Source organism: Hyaena hyaena, unplaced genomic scaffold (genome assembly GCF_003009895.1).
Source record: "Hyaena hyaena isolate Hyena2069 unplaced genomic scaffold, ASM300989v1 scaffold_206, whole genome shotgun sequence".
Classification (NCBI taxonomy): Eukaryota; Metazoa; Chordata; class Mammalia; order Carnivora; family Hyaenidae; genus Hyaena; species Hyaena hyaena.
The window spans coordinates 2,039,679-2,059,943 of record NW_024080840.1 but is presented as its reverse complement, the minus strand read 5'-3'; the positions used below and the strand labels follow the sequence as shown (position 1 = coordinate 2,059,943).

The following is a 20,265-nucleotide window of genomic DNA, read 5'->3' as shown; positions in this document are numbered from 1 at the left end:
CATGGTAAGTTCACCCTTATCTGCTCTATTAAACTTGAGCATGGTCATGTGACACACTCTGGCCAATGAAATGTGAGAAGTGGCTCGTGTTTGGAAGCTTTCAGCTCCCTGTTGGCTGACTGCATTAGTCTCTTTTTCCTTAGGTTGCAACCAAGAGTATTGTAAATAGTGATGCTTCATCAGCTGACTCCCAGGTTGAGGGTGAGATGGAGTTCACTTTATTTTCCCATATGCATGAATATTTCGACTTTTTCTGACTATAGGCGTCTCATGATTATAAAGGAGAATGGCGGGTCACATGGCATCATCAGTTTCTTTAATGTAAAACCTTTTATGGATTCATTGTTCAGTTTGCTTTGTAATTCTTAAAGAAAAATCTTTTTGTTGCTAAGAAATCTAATACCAAAATCTGTGTCGTCTCATTAATCCCATGAGTATCTGTGTGCTTGTGCAATTAGTCTATGCCTGTTTGTGGATGGCTCTCACTTTTCTTTCATAATTTTTTTCTTTCATCCCTTGGCAGAACTGGAGGGGGAATCTCTCAAAGCTTCTATTTCCTGAATTTAAGCTTCAGCTGAACCCATTCTGTGATCTAGCCAAGTGCTTTTCATAATCGTATTTTTAATTTCCAGAAGGGAAAGATTTCTTTTTCCTAGCATCTTATTCTTCTTTTAATGAAAAACTAATTTTTAAAAATATTTTTATTTTGCACAGAGATTGAGACTGAGCAGGGGAGGGGCAGAGAGAGAGGGAGACAGAGAATCCGAAGCAGGCTCCAGGCTCTCAGCTGTCAGCAGAGCCCAACGCGGGCTCGAACTCACAAACTGTGTGATCATGACCTGAGCCAAAGTCGGACACTCAACCGACTGAGCCACCCAGACGCCCCCCTAGCATTTTATTCTTTAGGGATACCATATCCATATGACTCTCTGAAGATCTTAATCATATTTTTATTTACTTTTATTAAAAAAATTTTAAAACATGTTTTATTTCTTCTTAGGAGACAGAGAGAGAGAGAGAGAGGGAGGGAGGCAGAAATGAGTGTGTGAGGGGCAGAGCAAGACAGTACACAGATTCCAAAGCAGGCTCCAGGTTCTGAGCTGTCAGCACAGAGCCCGACATGGGGCTTGAACCCATGGACCGTGAGATCATGACCTGAGCCAAAGTCGGATGCCCAACCGACTAGCCACCAAGGCGCCTCATTAATCATACTTTTAAATTTCTTCTGTTTCTTCTAGGAACAACCTTCTTAAGCAGGTTAATTTGTTGTAATTTGCAGTCTCCTTTTCTGTTACTGGTTTTCTTCAAATCTGATGATTCTTGGCGTATTTATAGATGTGGACCTAACGCCACAGTTTGAAGTGCTTTTCCTAAGCCAAGTAATTCTGTTTGACTTTCAGTGAACACAAATTCTGATCACAGGTGCCTCTGGTGATGATCAAGGGAGTGGCTGGTCTCCACAGCCAGAGAGAGTGGGTGAGTTGCTCATCTTCAGTTCCTCCTCATAGTCACTTGGGTGACATCACTCTCCAATCTCAGCGTGTCCTGTGCCAGAGCTCCCACTTCAGAGAGCTGATTTCTTAGCCTCAGCCTGGTTCTAAACTCCCCAGTTAGGTGCTTCAAAGATGCACGGAACGGAAGCTTAGCTGTTCTGCTCTTGATAACTAGCTGATCCTTTGATAATGTGCTTTTTATCTTCTAGAAATTCCACATTGTTCATTTTCTGGTTTTCCAACTCTGCTATTAAACTATTTTTGTTTTAATACTTCTCTAATCATCTCAATGAGATTCTGGAAGAGTAAAAGAATGTGTTCAGCCAGCTCTGTTAAATGATTCGCTCTAGCATGTGGTTTATAATCAGAATCTTAAAAAACTTAATCGTCAATCCTATCTTGCCAATCCTCTGAAAATCAAGTGTTATAATCTTGAGATTAGGGATTATTCTATAAATATCCATTTGAAATTAGACGGATCCTTGGATACAGTACCAGATAGACATGAAATAGTAATTTTTGACCAGGAGTAATTATGTGGATTTAGGGCAGGATGACAAACTCTTTGCTACATCATCACATCTGACACTATTTTAAAAACCTCAAAAGGTCCTCTTTGCATAGACTTCATATGCTCTGGCAATCACTCAGTAAATGACACAGAAACTTCTCAGTAAAGAAACATGGCTTGTAACTTTCTCCCAAATGAAAATACTGCCCTTCAGGGAAGTGACCTTGCTTCAGGTGCAGTGTTGGAAGTTTAACATCAAAGTGCTAAAAAGTATTAAACAACAAAACATCCATATTGTTGATTCTTTTTCATTTTTAAAATTTTTAATTTTTTTAGTGTGTTTATTCTTGTGAGAGAGAGAGAGAGAGCGTCCGCAGGGTAGGGGCAGAAAGAGGAGACACAGAATCAGAAGCAGTCTCCAGGCTCTGCGCTGTCAGCACAGAGCCCAACGTGGGGCTCGAACCCACAAACCAGGAGAGCATGACCTGAGCTAAAGTTGGATGCTCAACTAAGCCACCCAGGCACCCCCATATTCTTTTTTAAAAAATTTTTAAAAATGTTTTATTTATTTCTGAGAGAGAGAAAGAGAGAGACACCATGAGCAGGGGAGGGCCAGAGAGAGAGGGCCACAGAATCAGAAACAGGCTCCAGGCTCTGAGCTGTCAGCACAGCACCTGACGCGGGGCTCGAACCCATGAACCATGAGATCATGACCTGAGCTGAATTTGGATGCCCAACTCACTGAGCCACCCAGGCGCCCCTAATTCTTAATGAAATCATCTCAAATGATTACAAAAACACATAAAACATGCAAGAATTTTAAAACTGTAATGTGTATGCATACATTTTTTTTTTTTTTTGAGAGACAGCATGAGCAGGGGAGGGGGAGAGAGAGAGAGAGAGAGAGAGAGAGAATCCTAAGCAGGCTTTGCGCTGTCAACATGGTGTTGGATGTGGGGCTCGGTTTCACAAACCGTGAGATCATGACCTAAGCCAAAGTACGTGTGTCTTTTAAAGATCTGTGGTAAAAGCAAACTGAGGTGATCAGCATAAAACTCATTTAACTTCTACCTCTTCCCTATGCTCTATTCCCCAAACTTGCCAGAATTTATCTCACTTGAAGAGTACAAGTTACTCTTCTGTACTTTGTAGTACGGACTGTATCTCTGTTTTCACCTTACTATATTTCCACGTGTCCCCAATTGTCTACACTACTTATCGTTTTCACTGCGTGTATGTGGGCGAGACACCTCCAATTCACTGAGGGTTCAAATGACTTACACCCTCATCTGCTCACATCTCTTTCTGCCTGTCCTAAGAGCACTCATGCTCCCGGCTCCTGGGATCCCGAGGTACACCTAAGCCGCTCACCCCTCAACATCTTCAGTAGCTCCTTTCTTCGGTTCCTTCCTTTCAACCTATAAACATTTAAGTCACCCTCATTCTAAAAAAATTCTTTTTTGACTCCTTGCTTCCTCTTGTCCAAACTCCTTTAAGGAGGATCCCACACCCACTCTTCACTGTCCCCCGGGGTCAGCCCTGCCCCTCAACTTGTCTCAGTCTGGCTTCACCTGCCACTTCACTGAATTGCCCTCACTAAAGTCGCCAGGGCCCTAACCACCAAATCCAGGGGACACTTACATTGTCTGCAGCAGGACACTGTTACCTATTTCCTCTTCCTTGAAATGGTAGGAACGCTCTCCTCAAAATCCTTTCTCTGCTTAGGACTTAGGATTTTGATAGTCCCCACAGTTTTCTGTGACCTCAACCATTTTCATGATTTTAACTATCGCTCACATGTGCTGACAACAGTCAAATGTGTCTCTTTCCCTGACTTCACATGCATGTCGTTATTTACCTGTCCTCTCCTAAATTCTATAGGTGCTTTGAAACTGAACACATCCAAATCTAAAGTCTTCTCCCCAGTATAGTTCTTCACCCCCTATTTCTAACCTCAAGGACATCACCAGTCAACCTCAGTCACACAAGTGGGAGTCTGGCCTCTGCCTACTTCTTCCTTACCTCTTACAACCAAGGCTTGCTTATTTTGTTTTCTAAATAAAATTCAAATTTATTTCCTCCCTTCATAGATTATCTTATTTCAGACCATTTTTACTCTTGCTGTTGACTAATTCAGAAGTTCCCAAACTGGTGTTTGGTAGAATTGGTTGTTAGATGCTTTTTTTTTTTTTTTTTAAGCCTATTTATTTTTGAGGAGGGGCAGCAACAGGGAGAGAAAGAGAGAATCCTAAGTAGGCTCCGTGCTCTCAGCACAGACCTCGATCTCACGAACCATGAGATCATGACCTGAGCCGAAATCAAGAGTTGGACGCTTAACCAACTGAGCCACCCAGGCGCCCCATTAGACACTCCTTTTAAAAAAGGATTCTATAATCAAATATATTTGAAGAGGGATGTGTACCTTAAGCCTGTTCTGGAAATTCAGAATCACCATTAGCCTCCTGCAGCCCCGAGAAATCATATTGTAGAGAAACCTGCTTAACTTTATTTAAGCCAGGATTTCCCTTACTTTTGTCTATGGAACCCTTTTCATAAAGACAGGGGAGGAAGTTTTTAATTTTTATTTAAAAAAAAAAAAACAATGCTCCTCAGAAGTGTGTGGAATCATCTCTGATCTCTGTGCTTCAACAAACTGATGTTCTACTGAACATCCATGATCTAACATGCAACCCTCAATATGTCATTTCCATTCTTCAACCCTTTTAAGTTTCTTTTTAAAATATTTTATTCATTTTTGAGAGAGAGAGAGAGAGAGTAAATGGGAGAGGGGCAGATAGAGGGGGACATAGGATCTGACGTAGGCTCTGTGCTAAAAGCAGTGAGCCTGATGCCAAGTTCAAACTCATGAACCGTGAGATCATGACTTGAGCCAAAGTCAGACACTTAACCAACTGAGCCACCCAGGTGCCCCCACCCTTCAACCCTTTTATCAGCTATTTCCTGAGAAAGAACCAGCTCCATGTGACATGGCTTATAAGGCTACTGCCTGATGACATTCCACGAACTCTGAAATGCTCATCTGGCATCCCCCGAACATACCACTCTCTCGCTCCTGGTTCTATACTTCTGCCTATGCTGTTCCTTACACCTTGAGTATCCTTTCCCTTCCTCACAGTATTCACCAGTTTCCAACTAGTCCTTCAATGCTCAGCTTAGTTATTACCTCTTTAGATGACCTTTCCAGTTCTTTCTTCTTCCTCAAACATGGGCTACGTTTTCTAAGCAATCCCATCACAGAATGGAAAATGTAGTATTAATGCCTCTACTTGTGTGTCTTCTACTTTCAGTCTACTGTTAGGTAAGGGCCAAGACTACATCTCTTTATTGTTTTCTTCCAATAGCAGTCACTCCATGATTCAAGAACTTAGTAGTAGTGTCGTAGTCCTCTGGGTATCAATCAGGCAAGACCTTCTAGAAGAGACCCGATACTCCAGCTTTTCTCTGATCTTACCTCTCAAGTCACAGTCTGGTTGAACTCAGGACTTATCTACGCATGTTTTACCAGGAAGGCATAATTTAGTCCAGAGACATGCATTCATTTACCCTTACATATTCTGCCTTTATTAAAAAAAATTTTGTTTAATGTTTTATTTATCTTTGAGAGCAAGAAGGACAGAGCATGAGTGGGGGAGGGGCAGAGAGAGAGGGAGACACAGAATCTGAAGCAGGTTCCAGGTTCTGAATTGTCAGCACAGAGCCCAACGCGGGGCTCAAACTCACACACCTCAAGATCATGACCTGAGCCAAAGCTGATCGCTTAACCGACTGAGCCACCCAGGCACCCTGCACATTCTGCCTTTAAAATCCCAACCCAGATGGGGGAGGGGCGCGTATGCTTTCTACTGGTCCCACGGTGCACTTCCAGTGCTCACTGGCTTTTCTCTCCCATGGCCTCCTCAAGCCCTTTCACTCTTAACAAGGTAACAGGACAACAAAGAGATTAAGAGCACCGGTTCTGGTTCAAATCCCAGCTCAACCACTTACTTAAAGCTCTGTAATTTTGAGCAACTCACATTATCTGATTCCTCATCCATAAAATGGTGCCCTACCTTATAATTTATATGATTGCTGTAATCTATAAATATGGTTAAGTACCTTGGTCAGTATTTGCTGCTTTGGTTATTATGATTTAGGTCACACCAATGTCTTCAGGGCAAGTGATTTATAGTATTTCCACATTTAACCACACGTTAAAACTATCCCACTTATTACCTCATCCCTTTCTAGTGCTATTACCCTGCTTCATTAATTTTTTTTCTCCCTCTACAGAATATTCGCTCTGCAAAAGTACAGGTGTTGTTTTGTTCTCCGCTGAAAGCAGAACGCCCAGAACGGTATAGCGTGTGCTAGGCTCTCAGGACACACCTGTTGAATGACTGGTGTACAGTGTCGAAAAGAAAAAATACACCAAAAGTTTCATTACAATGAAAAGACTAGATAAACCTTTCTCTAATGGCTCCCAGTACCATCTTTTAAGACACCATATGCCACAATGAAAATATAAGAAATTTATTACAATTTGGAGGCAAAAACATAATTTCAAAAGATTTAGACCTATGTCAGGCGTGATACACTATGGATGCTTTCTTGAATTTCAAAGTCAGATCCAAGAGTATCACTTTCAGAGTGTTCTAGTAGATTGAGTTTACTTTTAGTTCTCTTCGATGAAAGAGTCACTATTTTACTTTCTTTCTTGACAGAAATGGAATTTTTCAAAGGCTCATTTTTAATTGGTTCGTTAACCAGAGAACCATCTTGCCCGATTCCGTTACTTTTCCAATGTATGGATGAGTCAGAGCAGGAATGCAGGTCGTTTCTGGACTGTTTTTTAGCAGAGTGTTTTTTGGTATATTCACCTGTTTTGGTCAATTTCTCTGAAGAAGGTCTGCTATTTCTGGATAATTCGTCGTCTTTTCTTTGGCTGCCAATTCCAGGTATCACATCTGCTGACGGAGAACACGTTCTAGCAATGAATTCTTCGAAAGATTCCTGCCGCTGCTCACTGGCCAGGGATCCCAGGTTGTCTCTCGAAGTTTCTAAGGGCTCCTGTGTGGAGACGGGGACATGGAAGGAGTCGAGAGGCAAAGGAATTCTAGCATCACTTGTAATTTTCTGAAACTGGAGGGAAAACAAAAGAAGACAAAACAAAAATTCAGTGATGAAAAAGCCATCCATTAAAAAGTAGAGTCCATGACTTTAATGTTACTCTATGATCTTATTATTAAGACAGATAGTTGTTTAATCAAGATTTTAGATCCAGTGTTTTTCTAATTGTATCTTGCCAGGTGATTCCCAACTTAACTTAGCTATATCCAAGACAACGTCTACTTCATTTTCAGACTTTATGGTCTGGGGTAATTATTACCCACTTCCTGTTCCTTCATTAAAAATAATAAAGCTAGAGGGGCGCCTGGGTGGCTCAGTCGGTTAAGCATCTAACTCCGGCTAAGGTCATGATATCATGGTTCATGGGTTCAAGCCCCACGTCGGGCTCTGTGCTGACAGCTCAGAGCCTGGAGCCTGCTTCAGATTCTGTGTCTCCCTGTCTCTCTACCCCTCCTGTGCTCGCGCGCTGTCTCTGTCTCAAAAATGAGTAAACATTAAAAGAATAAGAAAGCCTTATTCCCTAAGAAAATTAATTTCTTCTCTCTCCTCCAGAAACATGTGAGCAGTAGCCAATCTGTGACGGGACTGTGTTCTCAAGCTGTCGATTCCCAAGACTGGCCGAGGCTGGCCGAGATGGGAGATGAAGGCAAGGGAAAGGAAGGCCAGGGGAAAAGCGGACAGGTTTTCCCCTCTCATTCCCGTAACTGGGAGGTTAACCAGAACACCCTGTTTGTTAGTTATGTCTGGATTACTTATTTAAAAAAAATTATCTGTATCAGCACTTGTACCTTCATTAGTGTTCCTTCATTGTTAGCTGTCTGCATACAAATAGAAACCTAGATGAAACATGAATAGAATAGACATTTACACAATTTAAAATTTGGAATATTTACTCTAATGTTTCATTTCTATCTTCACTGAGGACAGTTTGGGCTTAACATCATAAATTTTCAAAAGGCCTCCCCATTTTCTCATTTACAACTGTACAGTAATATGAAATGGGCACAAACTTACTAACTTCAGACTGAGAAAGGGCCCCAAAGAGGCTCGCAGGCGTGTGGATTCCTAGAGACAGATTGTCTTCATTTTCCCTCTGACTCTCTAATTCCCTTTTGCTCATCACTCTCAGGATCACTAAGTTCTGTTTCGTCCACTCACTTGGATGTTCTGCACGTGTCCTAGGGAGTTCTGCTTTGATTCTGGTTTTTCTTCTTCAGGTGCCTTCTTTTCTTCTCTAGGCGGACCACTCATCGTAGAATTCATCTGGGGACGACCCAGTAAATGAAAATCTGACTGATCTATACCAGCCATGGTGGCAAGCTGACCAAGCCTGGACAAGAGGAGAAAAGGAGAAAAAAGCAAAGACTGTTATAATTGCATATGAGCAGCTTAGATTTCCACATACCTACAATCATGAAATATTTCTTAAAAAAATTTTTTTCGGGGTCCCTGGGTAGCTCAGTCAGTTAAGTGTCTGACTTCAGCTCAGGTCATAATCTCTCAGTTCATGAGTTCAACGCCCACATCAGAGTCTGTGCTGACAGCTCAGAGCCTGGAACTTGCTTTCGGATTCTGTGTCTCCCTCTCTCTGCCCCTCCCTGCTCGCGCTCTGTATCCCTCTCCTTCAAAAAGAGATAAACATTGAAAAAAAATAAAAAAATTTTTTTTCAATGTTTATTTATTTTTGAGAGAGAGAGGTGAAAGCTGGGGAGAAGCAGAGAGAGAAAGGCAGAGGATCTGAAGCAGGTTCTGACATGAGGCTCGAACTCACAAACTGTGAGATCATGACCTGAGCCAAAGTCGGACGGCTTAACTGAGTCACCCAGGCGCCCCACTCATGAAATCCTTCTAAAATCTTAAAAGCCAATATCCTATCCCAGAAACAAGCCCCTATTCTCTCCTAAATTCTCAGCCCTTCCAGACCATGCCCTGGGACTCAGATCATCCAGTCCTTGAAGCACTCCTTCCTCCCCCAGCGACGTCCGGCCCACTCCACCACAATGCTTCGGATTCTAGCATGCACCTAGTGCACTGTCCCTCACCTCATCCCCACTTCTTTTCCACCTCTCCCCTCACTCCAAAAACGTGTTTGCTCCTTCCCTCCCCACACCAACCCTTTCACCTACAAAAGATCACTCCATCAAGTTCAATCTCCAATTCGCTCTTTGGATAACTTCTCTTAGCAAAATCGTTCCTGGTTGGAAACGACCGATCTATCTCTGCCCTGCAGACTACTAATGATGGCTTTTATATGTAGGACAAAAATTGCTTTATTTTTTATTTAAGTTAAGAAAACTTTTTTAAACATTAATTTTGAGAGACAGGGACAGAGCATGAGCAGGGAAGGGCAGAGAAAGGGGGAGACACAGAATCTGAAGCAGGCTCCAGGCCCTGAGCTGTCAGCACAGAGCCCAATGCCGGCCTCCAACCCACGAACTGCAAGATCATGACCTGAGCCGAAGCTGGATGCTTAACCAACTGAGCCATGCAGGCGTCCCCCCAAATTGCTTTAATTCAGACTTATTTTACAAGGAAAATGGATAACAGGGAGGAAAATTCCTATGCATTCTGGAATATTTTCAAGTAAAATTACCTTCAATTTAGTCTTTACTAAAACCTATACTTACAAATTAATTTATAGGTGATTCCTTTATAATGAACTCTCTCCACTACCAAAGCAGGTTTACCATTTTGCATTTCTTTGAAAATTTAGGTCCTCATTAAAAAATAAAAACCCACTATCTTACATATAGTTACACCCCAAGTAAAATGATGGAAGCAATGAAAACTGCTCATGCTCCTCAGCAAACCATCATTACAGTTGCAAAGGGAATAATGCAATAGAGAGAAATTAACTAACCCAGCATCTTTAAGGAGATCCAAGAAAGCATGGAACTTCTGAAAAGAATTCTCAATGCTGCGCAAAACACCTTCGTCATCCAGGATCATATTTGTCACGGATTGCGCATGAAGGGCTTCAGACAAAGAATAATTTATATTTCTTAATTGGGCATTTTCATGTTCCAGCTATAAAAGAAGATTGAAAAATGTCTGACATGATTTTCTCGCACTGTCATCAAAAGAAAATAGTTAAACATTTCAAATGTAATTAATTTGTAATTAACCTAACTTTCCACCAGTAAAGACAGAGACCACATCAGATAATAATCAAAATCCAGAAACATCTGATAAAGTTTCCTATATAACACTCAGATGGTATATAAATAAAGTCCTGTTTTAGTCATGATCTTTGAAAAGATCACTTTTCTAACTGCTTATATTCATAACAGAGCCTCATTTTATATTAGAAAGTTAGCTGCTTATGGTTCCATTTAAATTAGAAAGTGGAAGATCGTCTGACTTGAGCAAAGCATATTCCAACTTGGCTGGACGTTAAGGATTAACTTTACTGGGCAAAATATTAAATGCTTAAGTTTAAAAGTCCCAAATCATACCCAACTTATTAACTGTACAATGATCAATATTCTCCTCGGCTTCTTAAAGATATTTCCTCCCTTGAACATTCCCACCCCCTCAACATCTATTCATCTAAAACCATAAGCAAGCCTAACTGTAGTATTTCTCAGAAAGGCCCTTTTGTTCATGATGCACCTTTTACCTTAACAACTGCTCAACATTTACTGAATGAGTAAATGTCCTTCAATCCAACGTATGCACTTGCAAAAATTCTCCCTAAACTCACCTTATGATAATAAAATATATTTACATACAACTTTTTAGCTCATGTCCTACGTCCATGAACATCAGCCTAATGTAATTCTCAGAATATATATTTTTATCTTTCACTGCATTCTTAGCAGTTTTACAATGTTTCATGCTTATTTATTTAAATTATTCAGTTTTCTAATTCACTGATAGTAAACAATCTCATCGTGTCTTTTACATTACTGTAAATACAGTATATGCAAAACTGCTTTCTTTAATTGAAGCATCGGGAACAGAAAATACAGAAAAAGTCACATAAAAGTACACACACACCAACAAAAAAAACCCCTAAGATTTTAACATTTTAAAAACATGTCCTCCAGAATAGAGATCATATGACCACTAAATATAACACAAAGATTCATACGTACAACAGTGTGCAACATGTTACAGTTTCAAAGTTTAAAAACTGCGAGTACATAGCTTCAAATAAAATCAAAATAAAACCAAAACACTCTCAAAAGTATAAGAAAAAACTTGTTTACCTCACTGACTCGTTTATCAGCCTTCAGCCTTATTACTCTTTCCTCCTTTAACTGCTTTAGGCATGCTTCCAGTTTTTCCTAGTGAGAAGCAACAGAGTAAGTATAATACACAATTCAGAGTACAAGATCCAAAAGCCTTTGCAGGTACAGATCTCACCAAGGATTTAGGCGCAGAGCCAGAAGTGAACTCAAGGCTTAAGGATTATAGTCTATTACTTATGATATCATATCATGTTAGTGAAATTAACTGCCAAAATATATCAAATTAGCAATGTTAAACACGTACTTGAGGGGTGCCTCAGCCGATTAAGCGTCCAACACTTGATTTCGCTCGGGTCATGGTCTCACGGTTCATGACATGGAGCTCCATGCCGGTCTCTGTGCTGACAGCAACGGCACCTGCCTGGGATTCTCTCTGTCTCTGTCTGTCTCTCAAAATAAATAAACACTAAAAAAAGTTTAACTTGAATCCCACGCTTTCCAAAATAAATTTGTGGCAGCTCACCATAAAAGGTATATGTGTTTTATATAGTAAGTCAGATATTTATCTTACTTTTTTAAAATTAAGGCTAAGAAAGGAAAATTCTACTTTTAATTATGGGTCCCTTTATAAGAGGAAACCTTAATGACATGGCTAAGCTACCTGAATTATGTAACTGTAGATTCAATGCATTTTTAAAAAAGTAAACACTTTAGGGGCACCTGGGTGGCTCAGTCGGTTACGTGTCTGACTTTGGCCCAGGTCATGATCTCGTGGTTAGTGAGTATGAGGCCCGCATTGGGCTCTGTGCTGACAGCTCAGAGCCTGGAGCCTGCTTCAGGTGCGGTGTCTCCCTCCCTCTCTGCCCCTCCCCCACTCACCCTGTCTCAAAAATACATAAACATTAAAAAAAAATTTTTTTTAAGTAAAAAGTAAACACTTTGAAAACCCTGAGGCAGAGACAAGGGGTGTAGGACACCGAAGACCACATCACTAATTAAGCTGTAGAGCCAAGTTCTGCACTGAGGAGGTTGAGCGCCATGCCTGCCTACAGAGGTGGTGCTCTTTCCTTTCACTAACGTCAATAAAGTAGAATGCACTTGGTAAACTCCCTTTCGGTTTCCAGGAACAAGACAGTCAAGTCCTTGCGGTGGGGGACACTACTTGCAGTTGGCAGAATTCTATGCCCCTCAGATTCCTACCTGTTGAACTACAGCCCTCCCAGCTACTCAAGCAAATGCTAATCTAGGTGCTGCAGCAAGGGCATTTTGCATCTGTAATTCAGGTCCTTCAAATAAGTTGATCTTTAATTGAATTTAAGAGGTTACTTTTGGTGGGGCTGACCTAATCAGGTGGCGCCTTAAAGGTGACTGGGGTCTTGATGTCTGACGCCTTGATTTCAGCTTTATATATTTATTCTAAATATTTATTTATTTTTGAGGAAGGGGAGGGGCAGAGAGAGAGACAGAGACAGAGGATCTGAAGTGGGCTCTGTGCTGACAGCAGACACCACGATGTGAGGCTTGAACCCACGAACCGTGAGATCATGACTGGAGCCAAAATCAAGAGTTGGATGCTCAACTGACTGGGTCACCCAGGTGCTCCTGTAAGACAAAAGGCTAGTTGAGATGTTTGTATATGCAGAGGTGGCTTTTATTTTCTTTAATAAGTTTTTCATTATTTAAAAAAATTTGCTCAATGAACATATGTTTTTACACTCAACATATGTTTAAAAAATAAAAAACTAGCCTACTAACTTCAAATTCTTTTTTTTAATATACATTTATTTATTTTTGAGAGAGACAGAGTATGAACAGGGGAGGGACAGAGAGAAAAGGAGACACAGAATCCGAAGCAGGCTCCAGGCTCTGAGCTGTCAGCACACAGCCTGATGCGGGGCTCGAACCCACAAACTGTGAGATCATGACCTGAGCTGAAGTCGGATGCTCAACCGAATGAGTCACCCAGGCACCTCTCAAATTCTTTAATGGGGACAAAGGAAAAATATTACAGAATTCCTCTTCTTATACTTGTATAATGGTTTTAATATTTAAAATTTTTTTCCCCCAGAACTTCTAAACAAATAAGCCAACAAGAAACTGGTTCCACAGAGATAGCAGACTGAGATACTCCCCTCTCAGGTAGTTCTAGAGTACATCATGTCATTACATGAAATAGTTTCTCCCCCTAGTGGAGGGAATTAGAACATAATGTTAAATTTTCACGAAAAAGTATAGCTTCGTCCTACAAAGTAACTCATGCTCCTTAAAAAAATATGGAAGCAAATAATTAGAAAGTAAAATTGCTTGACATTCTCTTACTTAAATAAGACTAATCATCAGGTTTTGGAGAAATGTGCCTTCTTGTCATCTGCTCTCCTTCCCTTTCTATTCATTGACTAGTGGGATTTTTTTCTGGAACGAAGCTCCCATCATACTGTACTAATAATTTTATGTTCAACTGTTTTTCCATTTACCATCAGATCAATCATTTTTTATCTAATCAGGGGATTCATAACCTTGCTTTTTTTAATGGTCTACAAAACATTCCACTGAGCAGGCTTCTCTGTCCATGTAACCATTCCTTTACATTTAAATTCTTTCCAACTTTTCAGTATTATAAAACTAAGTACCTGTTTTTATGCATGAAGCCTTTCCCCCATATGTAGGAATAATTTTCTGTCAATAAATCCATAAAAATGAGTTTGAGATCAAGGCAAATGAACATTTTTAAGGTTCTGCCATACTGATCTCCAACTGTTTTCCAAAAGATTCCTAACATTTTAGACTGCTTTCAGCAATGTGTCACCTGGTATGCTATCTTCTACTATAACTGGTGGCTTGCTTCCTCACTTTAAAGTGCGAGAAATTTAGGGGCAGGAGGTGTTTTATCCCAGCCCATGTGCCTAGCACTAAGCACACAATAAAAAACTGCTGAATAAGGAACACTTGTGTCACTACAAGATCTATGTGTGTAAAAGACAGAATGTTTTTCTCTAATTGGATAGGTGAAAACTTCCCATTTTCCTTCAATATGCATTGCTTTGCTTATAATTAGCAATTAAATTTCTCTTTTCAATTCCTAGGTGGCTCAGTTGGTTAGGCATCCGACTCTTGATTCTGTCTCAGGTCATGGTCTCATGGTCTGAGATCGAGCCCCGAACTGGATTCCAAGCTGGACATGGAGCCTGCTTGGGATTCTCTTTCTCCTTCTTTCTTTGACCCTTCCCTGCTTAAGTTCACATATGCTCTCTCTAAAAACAAAAAACAAAACAAAGCAAAAAAACAAAACCATTCCGAATCTGTGACTAAAACCTGACTCTTGGCTATATAATGTTGGACAAACATAGTAACTTTGTCTCTATCTTCTCATCTATAAAATGAAGACAGGTTCCCACATCACAGAGTTCTTATGAAGATTATATGAGTAACATGTGCATATGCTAATGAATATATGTGAATGCAAACAGCAGTGAAGGACTGAAAATCAAATATTCTCATCTCACTCACACATCCAGCCCCCTTGAGGCAACCCTTCTTCTTCTTCTTCTTTTTTTTTTTTTTAAGTTTATTTATTTGAGAGAGACAGCAAGCACAGGACTGGGGGTGGGGCAGAGAGAGGGAGAAAGAGAATCCCAAGCAGGCTCTGCACTGTCAGCGCAGAGCCTGATGTGCAGCTTGGACTCACAAACCGTGAGATCATGACCTGAGCCAAAATCAAGAGTTGGATGCTTAACTGACTGAGCCACCTAAGCGCCCCAAGACAACTCTTCTTTAAGTAGGTTTTTAAAAGTAATCTCTACACCCAATGTGGGGCTTGAACTCATAACCCTGAGGTGAAGGGTCACATGCTCCACTGACTGAGCCAGCCAGGCGCCCCTTTAAGCAGGTTTTAACTGTAAAATACGATACACATACTAAAAAGTCCGTAGAACAAAACTGGCAGTGTCACAAATAAAAAGAGAACACTTACTTACGTAACCAGCACTCAAGCTGGCATATACAGCTTGTCAGCATCTCAAAACCCACCACATCCTTTTACCGTAACAAGCACCTTCCCTCCTCCCAGAGTTAAAGGCCGCCCTCATCCCTTACATGCACGCACCCCTAAAATACACTGGTGGTGCCACCTCCTGCCGTCACATAAAGAGAAGCACAGTGTACACAGTCCTCCAGCCAACACTGTTTTTAAAAAGCCAGGGGCTCTGGCTCATGAAATGTTACTACTTTCTGAATACACAGAATTTATTTTCTTAAAGTTTATTTATTTACTTTGAGAGAGGGTGCACTGGTGTGTGAGCAGAGAGAGGGGGGAGAGAAAGAGTCACAAGCAGGCTTCACGCTGCCAGCGCAGAGCCGGATGCGGGGCTCCATCTCCTGAACTGTGAGATCACAACCCAAGTTGGAACCGAGAGCAGGACACTTATGCGACTGAGCTACCCAGGCGCCCCACACCTAATTTAATTTTTAACTCTTAAGGGACACTAGGGTTGTTTTCAGTTGGTGCCAATAACGTGCACGTGTCCTGCTGCACCCGTTATTCTAGTACGCGTACCGAGTGGGTGGGGGAGAGGAAAACTCCTTGGGTCGCGGGGTATTCATACACCTTCAGTTAACAGACAGTGCTACATGCTTTCAAAGGCAGCAGTGTCTGTTTATACACCCATATAAATGTGTACAGGGTGTGAGGTTCCTATTACACTGCAGGGCTAGGGTATCTGTTATTATCAGACATTTCTTTGTTAATGTGATTGGAGTTACATTTCGTATTGGCTTTAGTTCATTTTTTCTCTAGCTACTAATGGGATTGGTCTCTTTCCCATTGTTATTAGCTGTTTTGACTGCCTTTTCTTATAAGGTTTTACCTATTCTGACTTGTAATTCTTTTCCATTTCCAAGTAACAAACTTACATGACTATGCCATGATGAAATTTCAGACACTGTTAACTTCCTGCTTTACTAAACAAGAGGTCAGATCATTTACACTCTTTCCTGTGTCTACTCCTCTCAGTGAGGTCATGGCACCATTACTTTTCCCACTGCTCATGCCCTCTTAACTTGCAGTAAAATACCTAAAAACCTGTATTGTTTATCAACTGTAAACTCAACGCCCCATTTTGGGCAATGAGGACATTCATGCCTTTTCCCCTTCTGTCCATCTCCTGTTTTCCTTCCAAACTTAGCTTTTATGTTGTCAGAGCTGATATTTACACTCTGTTCTACATTTTCTGTTGAGAGATACTACACGACATAGGCACTGGTCCTACTAGGTATCTCGTTTTACTTTTTTTCTCCTGTCGTGCTGTAACTCAATTATCAGGTGAACCACGGTCATTTTTAGACTGTGAAAAAGGAGAGAAGGGAGGCTCAGTCATTAAGCATCTGACTTTGGCTCAGATCATGATCTCATGGTTTGTGAGCTCAAGCCCCACTTTGGGTGAGTCCCACTTCTCTCTCTCACTTCCTCTCGCTCTCTCTGCCCCTTGTGGGATTCTCTCTCTCTCTGCCCCTTGCTCACTTGCACCCTCTCTCTCTCAAAAAACAAAAACAAAAAAACAAACAAACAAAAAAACCCAAACAAACCGAGAGAAGAAAGGTCCCTGGAAACTCATGATTGACTGGCTTCTCTTATGTGTGAAGAGGCAACACTACACAGCAGGTGCCCTAGTTCTCCCCGTTCTTTTTAAAGTAAAAGAATCTCGAGGCGCCTGGGTGGCTTAGTCGGTTAAGCGTCCGACTTTCGCTTAGGTCATGATCTCGCGGTTTGTGGGTTCGAGCCCCGCGTCGGGCTCTGTGCTGACGGCCAGCTCAGAGCCTGGAGCCTGTTTCAGTCTGTGACTCCCTCTCTCTCTGACCCTCCCCTGCTCACACTGTCTCTCTCTCTCTCTCCTAGAAATAAATAAAAACATTAAAAAAAAATTTAAAGTAAAAGAATCTCATTTTAGGAGAATGAGGGCAGGAACAAAAGTTCTCTCTCCCAATTAAGAACTTTCCACAGGCCTTCCTTGTCTCAGTCACATTTCTAACGAACTCCCCCCTCTCTCCCGCACGCACACCTGGGGCTGGAGCTATCTCTGCCTGGGGGACAGGTTCCCCTCGGTTGCAGCCCGTCTCTGTGCATATTCTAGGTTATGGTTTTCCTCTGTTTCTGGTTTCACACTCTTGTACTTGTCTTCTGTCTTTGCAAAATATGTTGAAATCTCTTCTTTTAACTGTTGTGGGTTTTTACAGTCATAAGAATTTTAATACCATCACTTTTTTAAAACTTTTAAATGTTTATTTATTTTTGAGAGAGACAGAGCATGAGCGGGGGAGGGTCAGAGAGAGCGGGAGACACAGAATCTGAAACAGGCTCCAGGCTCTGAGCTGTCAGCACAGAGCCCTGCGCGGGGCTTGAACCCACAAACTGTGAGATCATGACTCGAGTCAAAGTCGGATGCCTAACCGACTGAGCCACTCAGGTGACTCCCTCATCATTTCAATGTGTCTTGTCAAACTGGAGAAGAGCCGAAAGGGTCCTCAACACATCCTGAATCAGCTATTCCCTAACTACAGTTTCTAACCTCCTGTGTCTTCCCCAATGCCCAGAGTCCATTTTGCAAGTACAATCTCCCTAGTCTCTTGGTGCAGGAAATGAACCCATATCTAAAACGACCTTGAATGCAAATGAGATTGTCCAGGGTCGTCTTGTCACTCTGCAACTTGGTACTCAAGTGCTACAAATTGCTCATTTATAAGGTGAAATTGGTAATTTTTTTAAGTTTGAGAGAGAATGTGTGCACACACGTATACCTGTGCATGAGTGGGGGAAGGGTGGGGAGGAGGAATCTCAAGCAGGCTCTGCCCTGTCAGCACAGAGCCTGATGGGTAACCTGATCTTGCAAACCACAAGATCTTGACCTGAGCCAAAATCAAGAGCTAGATGCTTAACCAACTGAGGCATCCAGGCTCCCTGAATGGGGTAATTCTGTATCAACTACACATTCCTCCCACTCTAACACTTCATCATTTTCTTTAAATTTTTTATTAAAATTTTTAAAAAATGTTTTATTTATTTCTGAGAGAGAGAGGAAGAGAGAGAGACAGCATGAGCAGGGGAGGGTCAGAGAGAAAGGGAGATACAGAATCTGAAGCAGGCTCCAGGCTCCAAACTAGCTGTCAGCACAGAGCCTGACGTGGGGCTCGAACCCACAAACCATGAGATCATGACCTGAGCCGAAGTCAGACGCCCAACCGACTGAGCCACCCAGGCGGCCCCACTTCATCATTTTCAAAGTACTTATCTTAATTTGTCTATTTTATTGTCATTAATTTTATTTAAAAAAATAAAAATCTTTTTTAAAAAAATCAAATAGTAATTTCCACTGTCCTACAATAACAAGATAACCGGTTTTAAACCTGTCAAGTTTCACAGTAAAAGAAAACCATATTACATCATTCTTAGAAATTAAATGCAGACTTTGTAGCAGAAAAGACAAGGTCCCTCCCAAATGAGGGTTCCATAATTTACTACAAAGGTCAGCTCTGCATTAAAGTTGAAATAAAATAAATATGGTATTTTGAGAAGCTAATTTGTTATAAAAACCAATTTTTTCTTTCCTGTCCACACAAATGGAAATTGCAGATGAGATTAGAGGTCAGGTTAATTAGGCAATACAATATAACTTCTTGAGTTTTTTTAATTCGGGAAGGGGGACTCTCAACATCCAAATCATCTTTTCAACTTTTTTATTAAAAATGAGGTCATATTTTCCTATTACAAAAAGAAGGGTTCAGCGAGGACTTCCAATTTCCTGATCTGTAAAGTAAGAATATCAAATCAGCTGACTGCATTCATTCAAAAGTCTGTTCCCTTGAGTTTATCTGACCATCATTAAGGTTCTCTCTACAACTAATAGCTGATGGTTCTAAGGAAAGGAAAATATATATTACTGATGACATGTTTTGATTTTCATTTCTCAGAATTCAAACGTCTATCTCTCACCCTGCTCTAAGCTGAGGAACCGCTGAGGGGAAGACAGGACCCATGCGCGAGCTTAGCCAGTGGTGTCATCAGGCTTCCGCCAGATAACCACCACCAGTCTGAAAAATGATCTCTGTATCTTTAAAGTGATAACTCTGTACCTGTAATGCTTCTTGTTTTAAACTGGCTTTTGCAGGCTCTTCTTGAACACTTTCAGAGGAATCGTCGGCGTCTTCAATCTCGGAGGAAGAAGGACTCTCTACTGTCACCGTCACAGGAAAATTCGATTGCTTAGAGAGAGGAGACAAGGTTGTAGAAGAGATAACAAAACCCAGATACCGATATTAAAGGACATGTAACAAAAGTGATCTGAGGTATCAAGTCATTATAAATGTCTTCCGCTGCTCCTTAGTCTAAAACAGGCAACGACAAAATACAGCGACAGTAACTTATTTTTGCTGTTACTGCATAGAATTCTGTTGTTATGATTAATATTTGAAATCACCCATATTATTTTATAAAATTTCGTTCACATAAGCCAAGTGAGGAGCCAGGGTCAATATTTTTCTCAGATCAACTTTACACTGCAGACAAGAAATTTATTCTCCACCATTAGGCACAAAAAGTCTAGAAGAAAATATAGTTTTGGAGGAAAATCCATCAGTAGGGGACTGATAAAGAAGAATTAGAAGAATAATTTGAAAGTCAATGTATCTAATGAATGCCAAACATGAGAATTTTAAAAAATAAATCAGTTATACACACACAAAACCGGTCAAAAACATCTTGTCATCCTTAAGCCATCTTAAGCCAAAACTAGGGTAACAGTAATGTAATTCTCCTGCCAAATTTCAATGCCACTGGAATGCAATTCAACATGATGTTTCCAAACATTTGAAAACTGACCTGGTCACACCCCATAAAGAGTTTACAGATTAAAAGGAGGTGCACTGGGATTCCTAAACTGCACAGAGGACAAGT

The 20,265-nt window shown here is 41.0% G+C and overlaps 1 protein-coding gene across 2 annotated transcripts in view; it reads right to left on the bottom strand.

Annotated features, from left to right (window-relative positions):
- Positions 1-6,552: 6,552 nt before the first annotated feature.
- CEP78 (centrosomal protein 78) overlaps positions 6,553-20,265 on the bottom strand; it is a 32,255-nt gene continuing 18,542 nt past the window's right edge. Inside the window, exons 11-16 of one of the 2 annotated variants that reach the window (XM_039242180.1) lie at positions 19,446-19,574; positions 11,343-11,420; positions 9,992-10,158; positions 8,290-8,461; positions 7,920-7,967; positions 6,553-7,143 (exon numbers count right to left, since the gene is read on the bottom strand). In XM_039242180.1, the coding sequence (XP_039098111.1) occupies positions 6,580-7,143; positions 7,920-7,967; positions 8,290-8,461; positions 9,992-10,158; positions 11,343-11,420; positions 19,446-19,574 (1,158 nt within the window). In that variant the 3' untranslated portion in view covers positions 6,553-6,579. The remainder of the gene's footprint in view (positions 7,144-7,919; positions 7,968-8,289; positions 8,462-9,991; positions 10,159-11,342; positions 11,421-19,445; positions 19,575-20,265) is intronic. The other variant, XM_039242181.1, reaches the window with a different exon arrangement.